General features: G+C 42.8%; 1 protein-coding gene across 1 annotated transcript in view; it reads left to right on the top strand.

Moving 5' to 3' along the window:
- Positions 1-3,764: 3,764 nt before the first annotated feature.
- PAPLN (papilin, proteoglycan like sulfated glycoprotein) overlaps positions 3,765-16,571 on the top strand; it is a 48,676-nt gene continuing 35,869 nt past the window's right edge. Inside the window, exons 1-2 of the mRNA XM_072864708.1 lie at positions 3,765-3,820; positions 11,713-11,775. Coding sequence (XP_072720809.1) covers positions 11,719-11,775 — 57 coding nt within the window. The 5' untranslated portion in view covers positions 3,765-3,820; positions 11,713-11,718. The remainder of the gene's footprint in view (positions 3,821-11,712; positions 11,776-16,571) is intronic.

Here is a 16,571-nt window from a genome sequence, read left to right as displayed (position 1 = left end):
GAAACAATTCCAAAGCATGCATGCGTGCGTGCATGCTTACGACTCTGGCTTTCCCAAGCAAAAGTGAAAACTCTTGTGAAGAAACTTCGAGGCTGAAGGGGTTAAATGAAATACAACTCTCCTTTTCCTGTTCAGTAAGGATTAGTAACCAAACAGAAGCTGGAGAGAAGAGTGCTTAAGAGCCACTGTTTGAACCAGAACGATAGGAAAGTGGTTTTTGGAGCTTGGCTGCAGCGTGGTGTAAGTGTCTCCAAGTTCTGCACTCACCTTTCACAGGTACACGCAGAAGGTAAGTGCTGACTTTTGTGTTCTGAGCTGTGTCCTGATCCCTCTACCTGGATATCTATTTTCTCTTAGTCTTTTCAGTGCTGTTTGTGCTTTTTAAACTACTTTTTATTTCCCACCATTTTTTTCTTTCAGTTAAAAAGAGTACAGGGGAAAGGAGAGACCAGAGTCCTATGACTGCAAAATTTTATTTCCTAGAAGGGAGGGAAGACGACACCCTATGTATTTGGTGAACATTAATCCCTTTCACTTGCAGTTAATTAGACTGAGGCTTAATGTAATCAAAACTGCTGTTCCTGACATTGTGGTTGGGGGGAGCAGGGGAGTGGAAGGGAAAGGTACCAGTCTGACAGGATGTTGGACGAGCCCGCTGGGGTCAGACATATGTGCTCTGCCAGAAACAACACAGAAAGCAAGACAAATGTAGCAGGGATATTGACTGGAGACACGTAATTTTTGCTGGTCGGAATAAAAGCCTGCCTAGGTGCTAAGACTCTTGTACCCCCTTAACTATCCCCCCCGGAGTGCTCAGCTGCTTCTGTCCATGTGCTAGCAGGTGCTGAGGGGAGGGAGTCTCTCCTAATCAGTCTTGCATTGCTTTCAGCTGTGTGAGGATCCCTTTGGGAGGCTCTCCCCAGCCAAATGATGCTGTCAGACTCAACGGGCCCGTTTGTGAGAGGGGAGGTTTGCAGGACTGGATTTCTCAGCCCTGAGGAAGTCTGAGGTGTGAGGCAGGCCAAGAAGGCAGCTTCAGGGACCTGTCCTGGCGTGGAGAAGGTAATGGCCTGGTAGCAACGTGGCAGGGTGGTAGATTTGCCTGATGCCCTGGTGTTCCTTGTGGGTGATCAGGCGAGGTAGAGGAGCAGCTGATTTGAGTTTCAAAGCTTTGACAAAGGTAGTATCAGTCTTGAAAGGAGTTCCTAGGACTAGGAATAACTGGTGTTAGTACAGGGCGGTATGTTTCTTTAGGTCTGTCTTTAGAGACCTTAAAGAGGGTTTGTCAACACTTTTGCTTATTACTTTCGGAAGTGTCTTCACAACACTTGGAGTTTGCTTTATGCCTTCTGCATTGCACTTACGAGGGCCCTTCAACAGCTTCTCTGTCAGGTGGCTTGTCACTTAAATGTTTCTCTCCTGGCTTCTTAGAGATGTACCACCCTCTGTAACGCCAGAGCATTTCCCAGTCTCTGTAGATAGAGCAGCCATGAAAAACCATTCTTTCTGAGGTGCAGCGTGTTGGTGAGCCGACGTGCTACGCAGCCACGTGTGTGTTGGGCAACCTCATTCTGGACTTTCAGGACAAATGCTCTGCTGTTACAGGGAGCGAAGGGAGGTGTTCGTGATGTGCAGCAAAGGTAGATGGGACCGTGTATCTTTGTCATGGCACTAGCTTAAACTAATATTTGTTAATATTAGTAAAGGGCAAGATTAATAAAATGGAAGAAAAAAAACCATAAAGCAAATTTGTTGTCTCTGGAAGTTTTGCTTTTAGCATATTTTCCTGTCCAGTGTGAGATAATTGAGACTTCTTTTTCAAGCATATTTTCAGGTTCTCACACACTGTGGAGCATCCTGACACCTCAGAGGTGTTTGTTTTTAAAATATTTTGCTTCATGAGTGTAAATGCTTGATGGCTTCACAGAAATGCTGGGGTTGGGGTAGTTACTCTGTAGGATTTGCATATTCCAAATCTGTCTACGAGTAAACAGTCCACTCTGTAGCATTTGAGAAAAGGTGTGTGACAAATGATTTGAGGTTATTTTCAAGCAAGGGTGTAGGATTTTGTTTGCTGGTTTCTCTCTGTATGTATATTAAAATAGTGTTAAGTGTAAACTAAGTTGTCTTAATTTTAAGGGGAAAGTAGTAATCATTATGGTACTATAATGCTATGGGGAAGTTAGAGAATTGGTGATCTCAAATGTTGCTGTTCAGTAAGTGCAGTATTTTTTGATACTTATCCTGTATCTCTGGTTTTGGGTTGGGCGCTCTCTTAGATCCAGCTACTTACCTGCTTGGTAAAAGAGAAAGCCAGCAGAGCTCAACTAATCCAGTTGCTTAAGGGATTACTTGCCTCACAAATTAGGCACCAAGATTCAGCTGGAGTCTGTGTGAATGGCTGTGCCCTAACTTGCTGAAAGGGTTTAGGAAATGGGAAAGGAGTTATGTTGCTGCAGCTGGTTTTCCTGGTGGTATCTGAGTTTGAGTTAAAAGAGCAAATTTTATTCTAAAGAAACACAGACATTCTGTTAAAATCAGGAACCTGGGGGAAAAAAACTCCAATCTTGATCGAGGGCCCCTTCTATACTGTTCTGTGCCTCGGAACAGGTATTGCTCAGGCTGCCACAGAAGGCTTTCCCTTTGTTCAGAGGGGGGCTTTAAATGTTAATAAAATGTTAACCATTTAAATTAGATGATGTATGTACCTTGTGACTCATCAACACACAGCAAACAAATAGCTTTTTTACAAGAGGAGGAGAGGTGTTGTTTTGTAGAAGAACAGCACCTAGAATACATAGGATGCAATTACAATAGTCTTAACAATTCATGTCACAGGCTCATCGTTAGCTGAGTGAAGGGGCAAATGTTCTCCTAGTGACATATTGATGCTCAGTGAACTACAGAGAAAATAAGTTCTTTTGCTCTTGGGTCTGTGGGAAAGATTATACAAAACTGATGATAAACCCCGCAGTGTACCTAGCATAGCTACTGAGCCTAGACAGTGATGGATGATTGCTCTGATCCAGTACAGTCATTTGCAGTTATGCCCATGGTATGGTGGACTTGTCAAAAGAACTTATTTCACTGGAAATGATACTCTGCTGCATACAGTTTCACTGTCTCATTTTTTAACACTCTTGGATCTGAAATGTGATTTGTTGTGGTCCAGTCTTGTCTTGGACAATTAATAACAATAATGGTTACTAGATGTTTGAGAAGGACTTTAATATTAAAGGATTTGAGTGGTACCTACTCATATGCATAGTCTATGTACAAACCGCTTGTTTATGGTTTCTCACACAGCAACAAGCTCGCCTTCTTGACATGCAGTCATGATGTATAGAAAACAAGTACCATCCACGGATTGTTTATTTCTCTGCCTAGCCCTTAAAGCTGTAATTGGAGGCTCTGGTTTGGGCATCTGTGGGAGAAACCCGCTTCAGAGCAAAGAACCAATTTATTTTTAGATCACACTGTTGTCATTTTGCTGTGATCACACAGTCGAGCATGTGCTTCCTTTGAGATCTCTCCAGGCACTGCAGTGTGATCGCACCCTCCTAAGATCATTGTTTATGAAGTTAATTTTTAGTGACAGATGAAAGATGCTAGGGCTGGTATCCTTAGAGACTGCAGCCCTAATTCCACTAGCACACATTCTGCCTCCTAAGTTTGGTAGTCAAAAGTTCTGGTTTTGGTTTTTCTTTTTTCGCCTTTTAATTTCTTTTAGCTCCCCTCATGTTAGTCATCTTTCCCTTGCAGAGTAACGTGAGTAAGCCCACTGACTTCTCTGGGGAATTCCTGCTTCGTACCACTGAAGGTATGTCTGCATCAGAGTCAGTAAGGGTGATTCCTTAGGGAAGAGATGTACCCATACAAGTGTTTGGCGTGTGTACAGATATATATAGTTAAAACTGAGTTAGTTTTAAAAAAAAAAAAAAAGTACCTTGGGTTCCAGAAACAATGTAGAGGCAGCAGCAATCAAAACCCACATGGGGTTCAGGGTAAATACTCTCACGTTTTCCTGTCTATGTTATTCGTCCCCAAGCAAATTTATTTAAAGGTAACAGGTGTTCCCTATGTATACTGCAAGCATGCTGTTGAATGCACTGCTAACATCCTCTCAGTGAACAGAGATGTAGATCTTGCAGAGAGAGGCAGAAAACAATTTGCATTGCTTTAAAGTTTCCTTTTGAGATAACGCTCATTTTTTACTTTTTAGCCCCTTGCACAGTGCCGAAGATTGCCATATTTATATTTAGGATGGAATGAAGTTAAATAACATTGGAAGTAATTTTGCACCATTGAAATGCTTTATTTTCCTAAAGAATTCTCCAAAATTTGAATTGGAAGGGATTAGTCTCAGGCTGGCTAACATGTTTGTAAACAGTAGCAGTGCTCAGTGTCGGGTAGTATTTCACATAAGGCTAAATAACTCATGTAAGTGAAGCTTGAGCTGCGACAGGACAGTAGTAAAAGGTTGTTAGCCATTCCTCTTCAATTATGTTAGTGTTTGGGATATTATATCCTTGTCATGTATTTTCCATAGGCAGCGTGTGGCTTCTTGTTATAATGTTAACTGTCTAAATTAGTCTGTGTGCACTTGTCATTATCCCTATGTGCTCCCAGATTTAATTAACAGCTAAGCACAGTGAGACTACCAAAATAGAAGGCAGAATCCTATCTTCACTCCTCATAATAAATCTCTGGCTGCAAACCTAATAGTGGAAGGCTGGTTGCAGAAAATTGAATCTCAGCTGATATTAATAGGTAGACAGAAAGTCATCCTCATGAAATACTGTATTAGCTCCTGTAAAAGGCTGGCATAGTGACCACATTTACTTGGAAGATGCCGCTTCACTGACCTAAACCTTAGATGCTTCATTGTGGATTTTGGAGAGTGCGAAAGCAGATCTGCCTCTTTGCCTACCCCCTGTTCGGGTACGGTGTGAGGCCTTACTAGAACTTCTGTGTGTTTCACAGTCTGATCTTGCACTTGCACCTGATGATTTTTCAGCTACAGCTTTGTGTGATTTTGGTATTTGAATTAAAACTGTATGACAGAGGCTGCTATAGCTTCCCCAGGTGTTGATGAACTTGGCATTGCTGTAGAAGTCCTCTGTAAAGACACTGTTCAGTCTGAGTCAGCCACATTAAGCGATGGCCCGGTGCAGATTTATGTGCCTGTTATGAATCAGGCTGAAGGCTGAGATGAAAGCCTATTAGACAGAGCAGTCTAGAAGATGCATCTAGAAGGTGTTACCACTACTCAGTTCTCCAGCCAGCTGGTGCTCTGCTGCTGTGCTCATTAGTAAGTTTTTGTAACTTTTTTTTTTCATTTAACAAGGTGAATTTTAAAGTTATTCTAGCTGAAAGTTTATCTTTCATAATATGCATAATATAGCTGAAAGTATATCTCAGCATGATTACTTTCTTGATGAGGATTCTTCAAGTGCTAGCATGTATTTAGAGTGAATTAATAGATCTGGATACCAATGGTAAAGATATCTCCATAAAACTTTTACTCAGACAACTTGTGTCTTGTTTTTCTTTATTCTCTCTCCTTTCCCACTAAGCCCTTTCAACCAGTCTTGTATTTAAACACATGTTTATAAACATTTATCCGTTGCTTTGTATATAAACAGCTTTGTATATAAATGCAATGTGGCTCATTGTGTGGTCAAGGCAAAGGAAATTCAGCCTCCTCCCACTTTAACAGGCAGTTGCCTTATCTGCTCTTGCCCAAAGGACAGCAGGCCCAGGATTTTCTTTGGAAAAATGTCAAACAAAAATGGTTTCCTATAGTTGGGGAAGAAAACAGGCATATTAAGAAGTATCTTGAATGCGATATCCTCTGCCTAAAGGGGTGATTGGTTTCTTGGTTCCTCTGGGCTGTGTGATGTGGTCCTCAGGCTCGCCCAACTCTGCTCCCAGCCTAAGTAGGAGCTGCTAAAAGGAGCTTTTTCCCTACCCGTGATTGCTGCTCCATGGAGCCTCTTTCTCTCCCTGCCTTTTTCTCATCTTTTTGCTGTATGTGTATATTTTCCCTTTTTAACTCTTCCACCAAAAACTTAAAAGGTGCTTCTCAGTAGACAAGGCAAACAAAAGCAAGCTGGAACCAAGATACACTGGATGTTTTGAGAGAAAAGCAAAAATCATAATGTCTTTAGAAAATGTAATGAGGCTAAAAGACTTTGCTCTGAGTCAATGGCTAAAACAATTAATGCCGGTGGATAACTGGGCAACATATCATCATCCTTTCTGACTTCCCACCTCCTTCAACCAAACTTCCGAAAATATAACAACTGAGTGAGATATGATGTGTTAAAGGGGGGTGGAGTTGGGAGTGGAGGAAAGGGAAGGAAATTCTGAAAAGGTGCGAGTAGAGGGATCACAGTGGCAACTTCTGCTTTAGTGCTGGATGTGCTAAACTTTACAATAAGCAATTTCTATCTGTATTGCAACAGGAAAATATTTGTTGCAGGGGTGGCCAGCCTGTGGCTCGCAAGCCGTGCAAAGGCAGCTTCTGTGTCAGGGCTACCTCAGATGGGAATAACAGATCCAGACTGGGTAATCCAAATCCCCAACTGGGAGACGAAATGAGCTGTAAGGACCTGCTGAAGCTAGTATCGCTGGGTGGCTTTGCCACTTACCTGTGTGCCCAGCTAAATCTTGTCTGGCAATAGAAAAGTGGGAAACCTGAAGGGGTCTTTTTATCTTCTGCCTATGAACCACTCCCAGAAGAGTCCCTGACCCACACATGTGGTATGTGTCTATGGCCAAAGGATGATTTAGAAATGTGGTTCATGAGCAAAAGAAGACTGGTCTGTCTTATGTGCTAAACAGAGAAGAACCATGTAGCACTGGCTGTCCAATTATTTTCAAAAAGAATAGAGAAAAACCCAGACTGATAAATCTGTGAGCAATGGAACTCATGAAACCTGTTTTACTCTGACTTTGTGATCTGATTCTGAAGTGTCTAAACAGCTTAAGCTCTTGTTTAAGCAAGGCTGAGTTATTTGTAACATCTCTTTCAAGTTTGGATTCCCTCCTGTTGAAAAGAAAAAGTCGTCATCTAAATGGGTTAAAAGTCCAATACGTCTCTTCATCCCGACCCAGTATCTTTTCCCCTCAAACAAAAGTTAACTTTATGCTTTTGAAACCCTGAAATTAGCCAGCTGATTCAAAGTTATTTTCACATATATATACAGGCAACGTAGGTCTTGTTTCCCTAGGAACGTGGATGTTGAGAGGTTATTTGGAGAAGAGGCCAAGTTTAAGTAAGCAGTCTCGAAACTTGTTTGTGCATTGGAAGGCAGGATTTGCACACATAAGGTCAATACAGGAGTCATTAAAACTATCCTTGATTCTGAAACATACTCCTGGTCTTAATGAAGATTTGACTGAGCTTGCTAAGCCTGCCTGACCCTGGATAAGAGTTTGTAACTAAATAAAACATTTTTACTGCAGTTCACTGCTGGCTCCACTATAGAGAAATCTCCAAGACTGCCCATCTGTCTTTTCTAGACCTTCTATTTGTTAAGGCAAAGGCTTCTTTCCCGAGTGGGTTCAGTGTTAAGCCCTGAAATAAGGGTGCTTATCCCACTTTCCAGTTGTACTGGAATTCTTGTGTTCTGTCCAAAGTTATGAAATTCCAGCCATCTCCTTTGTGGCCCTCTGACCCTCCTGTCCACAGTGCCAGGGAGAAGTAGGTGCTGTAGAGGCAGTTCAGAAAGGGCACCAGAACATCCTTTCAGAAGTTTCTGAAACTTCCACAAAATATGATTTGATCCATACTGTTTTGGAATAGAAGTAAGGGTCCTGAGCTGCTGAAGTCAGATTCAAGTTTGAACTTCTCCAGTCTTCAGAGGAGCTTGCGTCAGCGTCTCTTAGAGAAAACAGCTTAATAGTTCATGTCTGAACTGACTCTTTTTGACTAAGCTTACAGATGGCTGGAACCAGTCACCACTTCAACCCTTTTATTCATCTAACCTGAGCAGTTAATGCCTGATGTGGTTGGCTAGACAATTTGAACCTCTTCTGGTGCATGGAATGGAGGTTTCGGCTGGGCACACCTCTGGTTCTGGTTGGAGATTCTGGTTGTTCCTTACTTATTGTGAACTGATTCTCATAATCCTTCTCGCTGAGATGACTTCATATTTTAGCACTATGGAAGGAATTCCTCCATCTGGGCTTTCCGGCAGCTGTTCCATATCTTGAGCATAAAGTCACCATTTTCCCTCAGGCCCTGCTGCTGTTTTGGGGTGGAAGGGGGTGGAGATGCTGTTCTAGCACACAGTGGGAAAAGGGAGCTGGGGAGGGTTGAAGAGAATTGAAGAAGGGCAGGAGGCACAGGGAGCAGCAGCTGCTGTTGTTACAAGTGAAAGCACTGCAAAACACTGTCCTTTTCATTCCTGCCCCCGCATACCCAGCCTTCGGTGAGAAGAATGGCAAACAAGCAGAATAAACATATGCTGCTCTATCCCAGGTCCTACAAGGAGCGAAAGAGCTATTAAATCCGGAAACAGAACTTGACCTTTTTTCCAAGGTTTCACACAGATTCCCCAGTCCCATCTGTGTTGGTTTTGTTTGAAAGTAAGGCAAAAGGGATCAATGCTGAATACTACATCTGAGGAAGCTTTTCAAATAACAAGTTTGTTGAAGCTCACAGAATCGGACACAAGATTTGTTTTGCAGTGGGGGATTTAATAGGATACAGAAGGCCCTGTTCTTTCTTCTGACCATCCTTCCTGGAATCTGCTGACTAGTTTAATAGGGCTGGATGGTCTAAATTTTTAATGCTAAATTTGGGACATATGACAGCAATTCCCATGCAAATGCAACGGCACAAAAATATAAGCAAGCACCAGAGCTGTAATCTCTTGCTGCTTTGATGCAGGGGATTGTCCCAAACATTGGGTGCTGTCTCTAGTTGTTTCCTTACAGAATCTTTTTAACCTATCTGGCTAAAAACCTCCAAGATACTAACTACTTGGAGAGTGGGAGCACTGCTAGCCCTGGTGAGCTGCTTCTCTAGCCTCTTCTCCAGGAGCCTCACGTGGTTTGTGCCCAGCTCCCTGTCTGCCTCTTGGCTCACGTGCTAGAAGGAGCTGAGCGGGCAGTCCATTAGCAGCAGAGCAAGGCTGCTGGAGTAAGGGATGTGACTTCCACAGCCATGTCCATGAACCTGAGAGGTGCCTGGAATGGAAGATGTGAGAGAGGAATGCTGGGGAAGAGGGTTTTTTTCCTCTGGGCAGTAGGAAGAGTAGCTGATCAAGCTTAAAGATTTACCTCTGACACCAACACCGTTCAAGGAAGATGCTGTTCTCACAGTGCGCTTTGCTAGTGCTGTGAGGAAGTTACAAGCTGCTGCAGGAAAGCTTTGCTGTTTACGTGCATGGAACTTGTAGAAAAAGGGGGGTCTCCTGGTGTTGTGGTTTAGCCCCAGCCGGCATCTAAGCCCCACACAGCCACTCGCTCACTCCCCCCTGGTGGGATGGGGGAGAGAATCGGAAGAGCAAAAGTGAGAAAACTCATGGGTTGAGATAAAGACAGTTTAATAGGTAAAGCAAAAGCCACGCACACAAGCAAAGCAAGGCATTCATTCACTACTTCCCATGGGCAGGCAGGTGTTCAGCCATCTCCAGGAAAGCAGGGCTCCATCATGCGTAACGGTTACTTGGGAAGACAAACGGCATCACTCCAAATGTCCCCCCCTTCCTTCTCCTTCCCCAGCTTTATATGCTGAGCATGACGTCATGTGGTATGGAATAGCCCTTTGGTCAGTTTGGATCAACTATCCTGGCTGTGTCCCCTCCCAGCTTCTTGTGCACCTGGCAGAGCACGGGAAGCTGAAAAGTCCTGGACTAGTGCAGCAACAACTAAAACATCTCTGTATTATCAACACTGTTTTCAGCACAAATCCAAAACATAGCCGCATACCAGCCACTATAAAGAAAATTAACTCTATCTCAGCTGAAACCAGGACACCTGGCTGTCCTTCCCCTCTGAAAGGATTTGGCAGTTGGATAGGGTTGTGACACAGATCTAGCCTGTGTTTTGGCTGTTGGCCTCTGCAGCATAGAGAGTGTACTTGACCTCTTGTGGAGGGCATCTCCATGTTGTTTCTTCCTTGACTTGAATGGGAGGAGAAGTAGTAGCATGTGTGGATGATAGAGGGTACGTAGTCTTCCCTCAGTTTCTTAAGGACTAATCCAAAATTAATGAAAGTCTATTCATATAAAAAGCTCCTATAGCTTCCTTTTCTTATGAATCATATGCCTGGCACTCAGTATACAGGGAGAGAAGCTTATCAGCGCTTGTTTTCCCAATTACATTTTTCCTGTTCGTTGCTATTTTGCACACAGAATTTGGTGCAACTGGATTTTCAGCACTTTAGTAGTTTTTACATCTGAAAGGAAGAACATTAAAGAACAAGCTTTTTATCCCCAGCACTGTGAATGTTGGGAGTGTCAAAATCCATGGTGTATGTGGACTTACAGAGTTGTAATGAGCTGTGGTTCAATGAGGCCTAGCACTATGAGAAAAATGGTTGACCACCATAAAGTAACCTGAAATATGCAAATGCTAGATCAAGCAGGTTTCATTTTGAGTATATTTTGTTTCTGATTTTATATTCTCATGCAACAATGATTTTGTATCAATATTATCATTGTTAATGGTGATATACATTCTATATTTTCTCTGGATTTAATAGGCCAGGCTAAAGGAGCTATATGTGAAGTTTTAATATTAAAACAGATGTCTGATGACATCAACATTTCTTCCTTGATGCTTTTATGCACTTTGAAAGGAAGATTTCTCCATCTTTCCTTTTTCCTTTCCTTTCCTTTCCCAAGTTAGAAAGAAGCTTAGACTAGATAAAACTGTGCTAGGAATATCTAGCCTATCTCTTCTTTATGGGCTCAATCAGCTGGTCATGAGGTCACGAGAAACAGGCAGTCTCTCGTGGCTGAAGTGTCCATGGTCACAGCTGTAAACGCTGGTGATTGGTGTGGGCTTGGTTGCTGCAACTCAAGAGAGGAAGGATAAAGTAGCAACAGGCAATGCACCAATGAAGTATTGTGGTCCCAAATGTGCATAATGCCCGATTTTTAGGAACTGTTGTACCCTGTTGTATGCTGCCAGACCAGTCTGTGTGGCCTGGTCTCCTTTCTAGCTCTGCAGAAGGGATGTAACTACTGATGGTTGAATCTAGCTATAGCTGTCCATGATGAACTGTAGGATTCTAAACAAGCAAGATCACAGACAGACAGACATGAAGCTTCACTAAGCCACATGGGATGAATATAGGGTACAGAAATGTTAACTGTGGAATTTCTTAACTTGGCTTGGTTGAAGTCATTGCAATCTTCAAGTATTTTATCATGTGTATATGTAAAAGGGTGGGAGGGCAGACATGCAACAGCATGCATCTTCCACTGTGCCCGGGGATGGTGTTCTCATAATACCAGAGGAAAGTTCAGGGAAATATTTGCACTCAGTAATTACATTCTGGCTTTCTGTGCAGGGTAATTTCAGTCTTTGCAGTTGCCTTCATCTATCCAGGGAGTGTAGTGATAAAACTGTTTTTCTTCTCTCACCTTGATTTTAGTTCCACCTCCATTTTTACTGTATAGTATCTTAGCTTTTCCGCCATACAAGCAGCGAAGAAGCCAGCAATTCTGATCAATAATCTTTCTGTTCCCACAGGCAGAGATGAAGAACTTGTTCCTTCTGCTCATGCTAGCAATGATACCACCTTCTGCATTTTCAGTAAGTAAAAGCTCTTCTGAACACTGTTACACTGAGAAATAAAAGATAATTCTGTTAAGGACTGTCAACATCTATAACTCAAGTATTTTGTAGAAAGTATTCCTGAAAGAGCTAATGGGTTCAAGTCATCAGGCCTACTGTGGTACATGTTATGAAAAGTCTAACATGGCAATTAAATAACAAAATTCTGGTAGTGCTTTTGGCTCTAGGGGTGTTATCTGCAAAGCAGTAATTGCTGTCTCCTGCTTCAAAGCTACAGAGAGTTGTCACTTGAAGTAAAAAGAATGGATCTTTGGTTAGCTGTTTTTTCTCTTTTCTTTGGTCTTAGTGGTCTAAGCCATATGGTTTAGCTTTACTGGGGGAGGTAATCTTTATGTTAAGCCAATTTGATATTGTCAGAAAAAGAACACAGCCATTAGGAACTGGGATTCCTCTTCCTTTCTGAGAGAGAAGTAGGATCTTTCTGAAGTAAATGCAGCTTGAGAGCGGTTTCTCTGAGTTTAACTTCAATTGTATTAATGAGTTGGACATCTGAGGTAAAAGGTGACCTGCTGAGTAGAGTGGAAGTGTTAGCAAAGGAAGCTGTGCTATGTTTGTTAGGTGTAAAGGAACAGAGAGGGGGGAAAAAAAAGAGGTAATTATCACCTGGAGTAAGTGTTTTGTGGGAGTAGTGAGGAATTATAAATATGCCATGAAAATTAATGAGTCCATAACTTTTAATCTCTAGTACAATAATGAATTTCTATTCCTAGATTCAGTATTTGCAAATACTTTCTAGGCCTTCTTTGAAGATCAGGGATTAGAGGCCAGAAATCAAGCAGAGTTTGTTAGTCGTCATAGATTTCCTATCTTACAGATGGAAATATTACGCTTAAATGAGATCTTGCTATCTCACATCTAATAGAAGATGGTGCTGTATGTTAAGAGAACCAGAAATGGAATATACTATACTCAGTTCATCTGTTCACCTGCCTATCTCCAACCTGGTGAGTTTTTGGAAGGGAAATGACTGAAGCACCCTGCAACTGTGAAGGCTGACATTTCCCTGTAGCATTAGACTCTGTCCCCTGCATACAGTCAGTAGCTCCTCTTGAAGGCACGCTGAATGAAGGGAGAAGGTTTTGCTTGGCCATCACTTAATTTCAGTTTCCCTGACATGCTGGGTCTGTCCAAGCCATGAGGAAGCAGGAATATCCAGCAGCACGGAGGCACTCTGCTGTGGTAATTCTCCATTTTTTTTCTGGGAGGGAAGAGAGAAATGGTGTTGGTTTCTGTTGTGGTTTAACCCCAGCTGGCAACTAAGCCCCACACAGCCGCTTGCTCACTCCCCCTGCAGTGGCATGGGGGAGAGAATCAGAAGAGTAAAAGTGAGAAAACTCGTGGGTTGAGATAAAGGCAGTTTAATAGGGAAAGCAAAAGCTGTGCACGCAAGCAAAGCAAAACAAGGAATTAATTTGCTACCTCCCATGGGCAGGTGGGTGTTCAGCCATCTCCAGGAAAGCAGGGCTGCATCATGCGTAACAGTTACTTGGGAAGACAAACGCCATCACTCTGAACGCCCCTCCTTCCTTCCTCTTCCCCCAGCTTTATATGCTGAGCATGATGTCATGTGGTATGGGATATCCCTTTGGGCAGCTGGGGTCAGCTGTCCCGGCTGTGTCCCCTCCCAGCTCCTTGTGCCCCCCCAGCCTCCTCGCTGGTGGGGTGGGGTGAGAGGCAGAAGAGGCCTTGACTGTGTGTAAGCGCTGCTCAGCAGTAACCAAAACATCCCTGTGTTATCCACACTGTTTCCAGCACAAATCCAAAACATCGCCCCATACTAACTGCTATGAAGAAAATTCACTCTACCCCAGCCAAAACCAGCACAGTTTCATATGGGCCATTCCCTAGCAGATGCTAATGCAAGTAGGCTGAACGATAGCAAGAGATGGTCAGCTTGTGAGAGCTGGAGCTGGCAGGACTGATTGTAGTGATGGCAACTCAAATCTGTGCTAGATCAGGCTATGCACCAAGAGTAGTGGAGCTGCCTGAACTCCCACAGGCGGGATAGCTCGGAAGAGCAGTACCTGCATGCCTCTGTTTCAGTGCTGCAGAAAGGAGTGGTAGCCCTGCTGCTATAAATGGAAATGTTGTACATATGTGGTGGGAGAAAGGAAGGGAAAGAGAGAGTGAGACTGAAAACTGAGGCAGGGAATGGTGGGGAAAATAAGTTGGAGAATTGCTTGCCATTCTACCCCATTCTCCACTCCTTTAGTGCTTCACCTGAGATGGCAGGCTTATTGAAAAATAACTTTAATTCATGTCACATAGCATTGAAAAGGTCCCTTCCCTGTGCTGTTCTTTTGTAATTCCCAGTGGCAGAGGTATAAGACTGTCAGGTGGCGTGGTGCATTTCCCCACGCTGAAAGAGAGACACTTCCTTTCATGTATAGTAACATATCTCTAAGAAATTGAGGCTCTGTCACTTTAACTGTGCTAAGTATTAGATCCAGAGCAGCCTTGCAGCTGAGACAGCAGCAATTGTTTCGATTTTGCTATCAAATGAGCTGCCAGTATAGCAGCACATGGGTAGAAAGGTGGGTCACCTCCAGCTATACAGCGAATAGTATACACCCCAGGAAGAAGAAGAGGGTGGTGGTGGGAGAACTAAAAACAGCAGAAAAGGCACAGACTAGCATGTGTGGGATTTATTCCAGAATGAACCACTTACCTCTTAGAACCATCCTGTCCACTCATGCAAACAACAACTGGACACCTTTTGTCCCAGAAGCAGGAAAGCACGAACTTGCAAACACGCAGACTGATAGTGCTAATGGGAGTACAGCTATAAATGTGTTGTGAACTGCCGGCTTACACAAGGATGGAGATGGGTCTGCAGGGATTCGTGTCTGCTTGCGATTAAAGGGTGTAGATTGATGCCTGCTGTTTTTCATCGCTTCTCCTACTTTTGGAGTGGAGTAGCTGAACTTGTTTTTACTTTATTGATTGTTAGGCTAGGGAAAGCAGCAAGCAGTATAAGGGCAGAAATGTTGACAGGGCTGAGACTTTAAGAGCAGCTGAGGCTATTGCCTACATCTTCTCTCTGCTCGCAGTCTGAGAGTGGCTCGTTTATCTGCCGGACATGGCAGGCAGCGTTAAGGAGCAAGAGAGGGACTCCTGCTTGTCAAAGCCACTGGCTGCTGAGAATTTCCTGCCCAGTGCTCCATCCTTGGTGGGACCCACTAGACTCTTCTTCCCTTCATTCCTGCTAGAACATGGAGAGGGTCTTACCATACAGCTCCTGTGGTGTCTGTCCCTTTTCACCAGGCTTTGAAGGATCTGGAAAAGGAGGTGACCCATTACTTGTAGTTCCTTTATTGTGGGCACTGTGGTAGTACTAGAAACTACAGCCAGATGGTCAGGAGGAGTTGTGTTTAGGGGCTATACGAATAGAAAACAAAGATGTCTCTCCATCTTATATACGTCTTTACATCTTATACCCTAGCTGTTAATGCAGAACTGAGACAGAAGAGTCTAGCGCAATTTCAGGCCATCCTGTCATTGCTTCTAGGAAGGTTGTGAACAGTGGCAATAATGGAAATGCCAGGTTCAAGTGTTTTTGTCATGATTCCTCCTGTGTTTTCAGAGAAGGATGAAATGATGTAAAACTGCCTGAGCCCTGTCCATTAGTGCTACTGCTGATAGAACGATGCTTCTGGTGATCTGGAGAAAATAAATTCTGAAGGTTTTCCATGTGAATAACTCTCTATTACTGTTGCGTGCATGTATTTGGCATGATTGGGTGTGTATTGTATGCTTTGGGTTTGCTTTATGTTTAGTAAACATCACATTCATCAGATTTCTCTCTGCCTCAATTTCTTTTTTACAAGTGTGATTTCATGTTGGCAAATTTTTGCATTTGGAATTCCTTCTTTCCAGATTGGAAACGTCTTATCTGCCCATAACATGGGGCTACTTCAAGGAAAAGCTGCTCATCAGGAGAAGAGTTTTATTTAATCTTTTATAGGTTATAGGTTATATTTAATCTTTTATAGATCTGTAGGTATTAGCTGATAGTTAGATCCTGTCCAATACTTATATTTGCTCCTAGATTGTACTGCAGATGTGCTTAAAGTGAAGGCTGGTCTGAGGCTTGGCTGAAAATCATATTCCAATACATTTCATCTGGACAGTATTGCTTTCTATGGGTCTGCATTCCTAGGTTAAAATGCTGGGTTTAATTTCTTCTAAAGAAATGAACGTTGTTATTGTTTAAATACAATCGATTGACTAAACTTCTAAACGCCTTAACCAGATCTGACAGAAAAGGCAGAAGGTACAGAAGGACCTCAAAGTTAAGGTCATACAGAAACAGTGAAAATTACTGTGAGGAGGGAGAAAGAGAAGGAGATTTTATTAATGTTCCTATTGAGGAAAAGGTAGAAAAAGTGCACAAGAATAATTGTACTGGGTAGGACCAGTTCATTTTGCCCTATATTCTATCTCCAGCTATGTCACAAACACATGTCTAGAAAAAACTGTAAAAAGATTGGTAAGTAAGTACAATTTCCCCCAATATGCTTCGAGTCTCCAATCATTTGTAGTTTATGAACCCTTTGAGCTGGAGACATCTCTATGTCTCTTCCCTGAATTTGGTCAGCATCTCCTTGAAGCCATGTAGACTTCTAGCATCTCAGCATTTCTGTCATAACACCAAGGTCCTGCTCTTGCGTGGTAAAGATCAGATCACATGTAATAATTTTATTCGTTAGGATAGGATTTGTGTTTTCTCCCGTGCATCACTTAAATTACCTACA

The sequence above is a fragment of the Ciconia boyciana genome, chromosome 6, assembly GCF_034638445.1.
Source record: "Ciconia boyciana chromosome 6, ASM3463844v1, whole genome shotgun sequence".
Lineage (NCBI taxonomy): Eukaryota > Metazoa > Chordata > Aves > Ciconiiformes > Ciconiidae > Ciconia > Ciconia boyciana.
The sequence above is the reverse complement of the archived record's forward strand: the minus strand, read 5'-3'. Positions and strand labels throughout refer to the sequence as shown.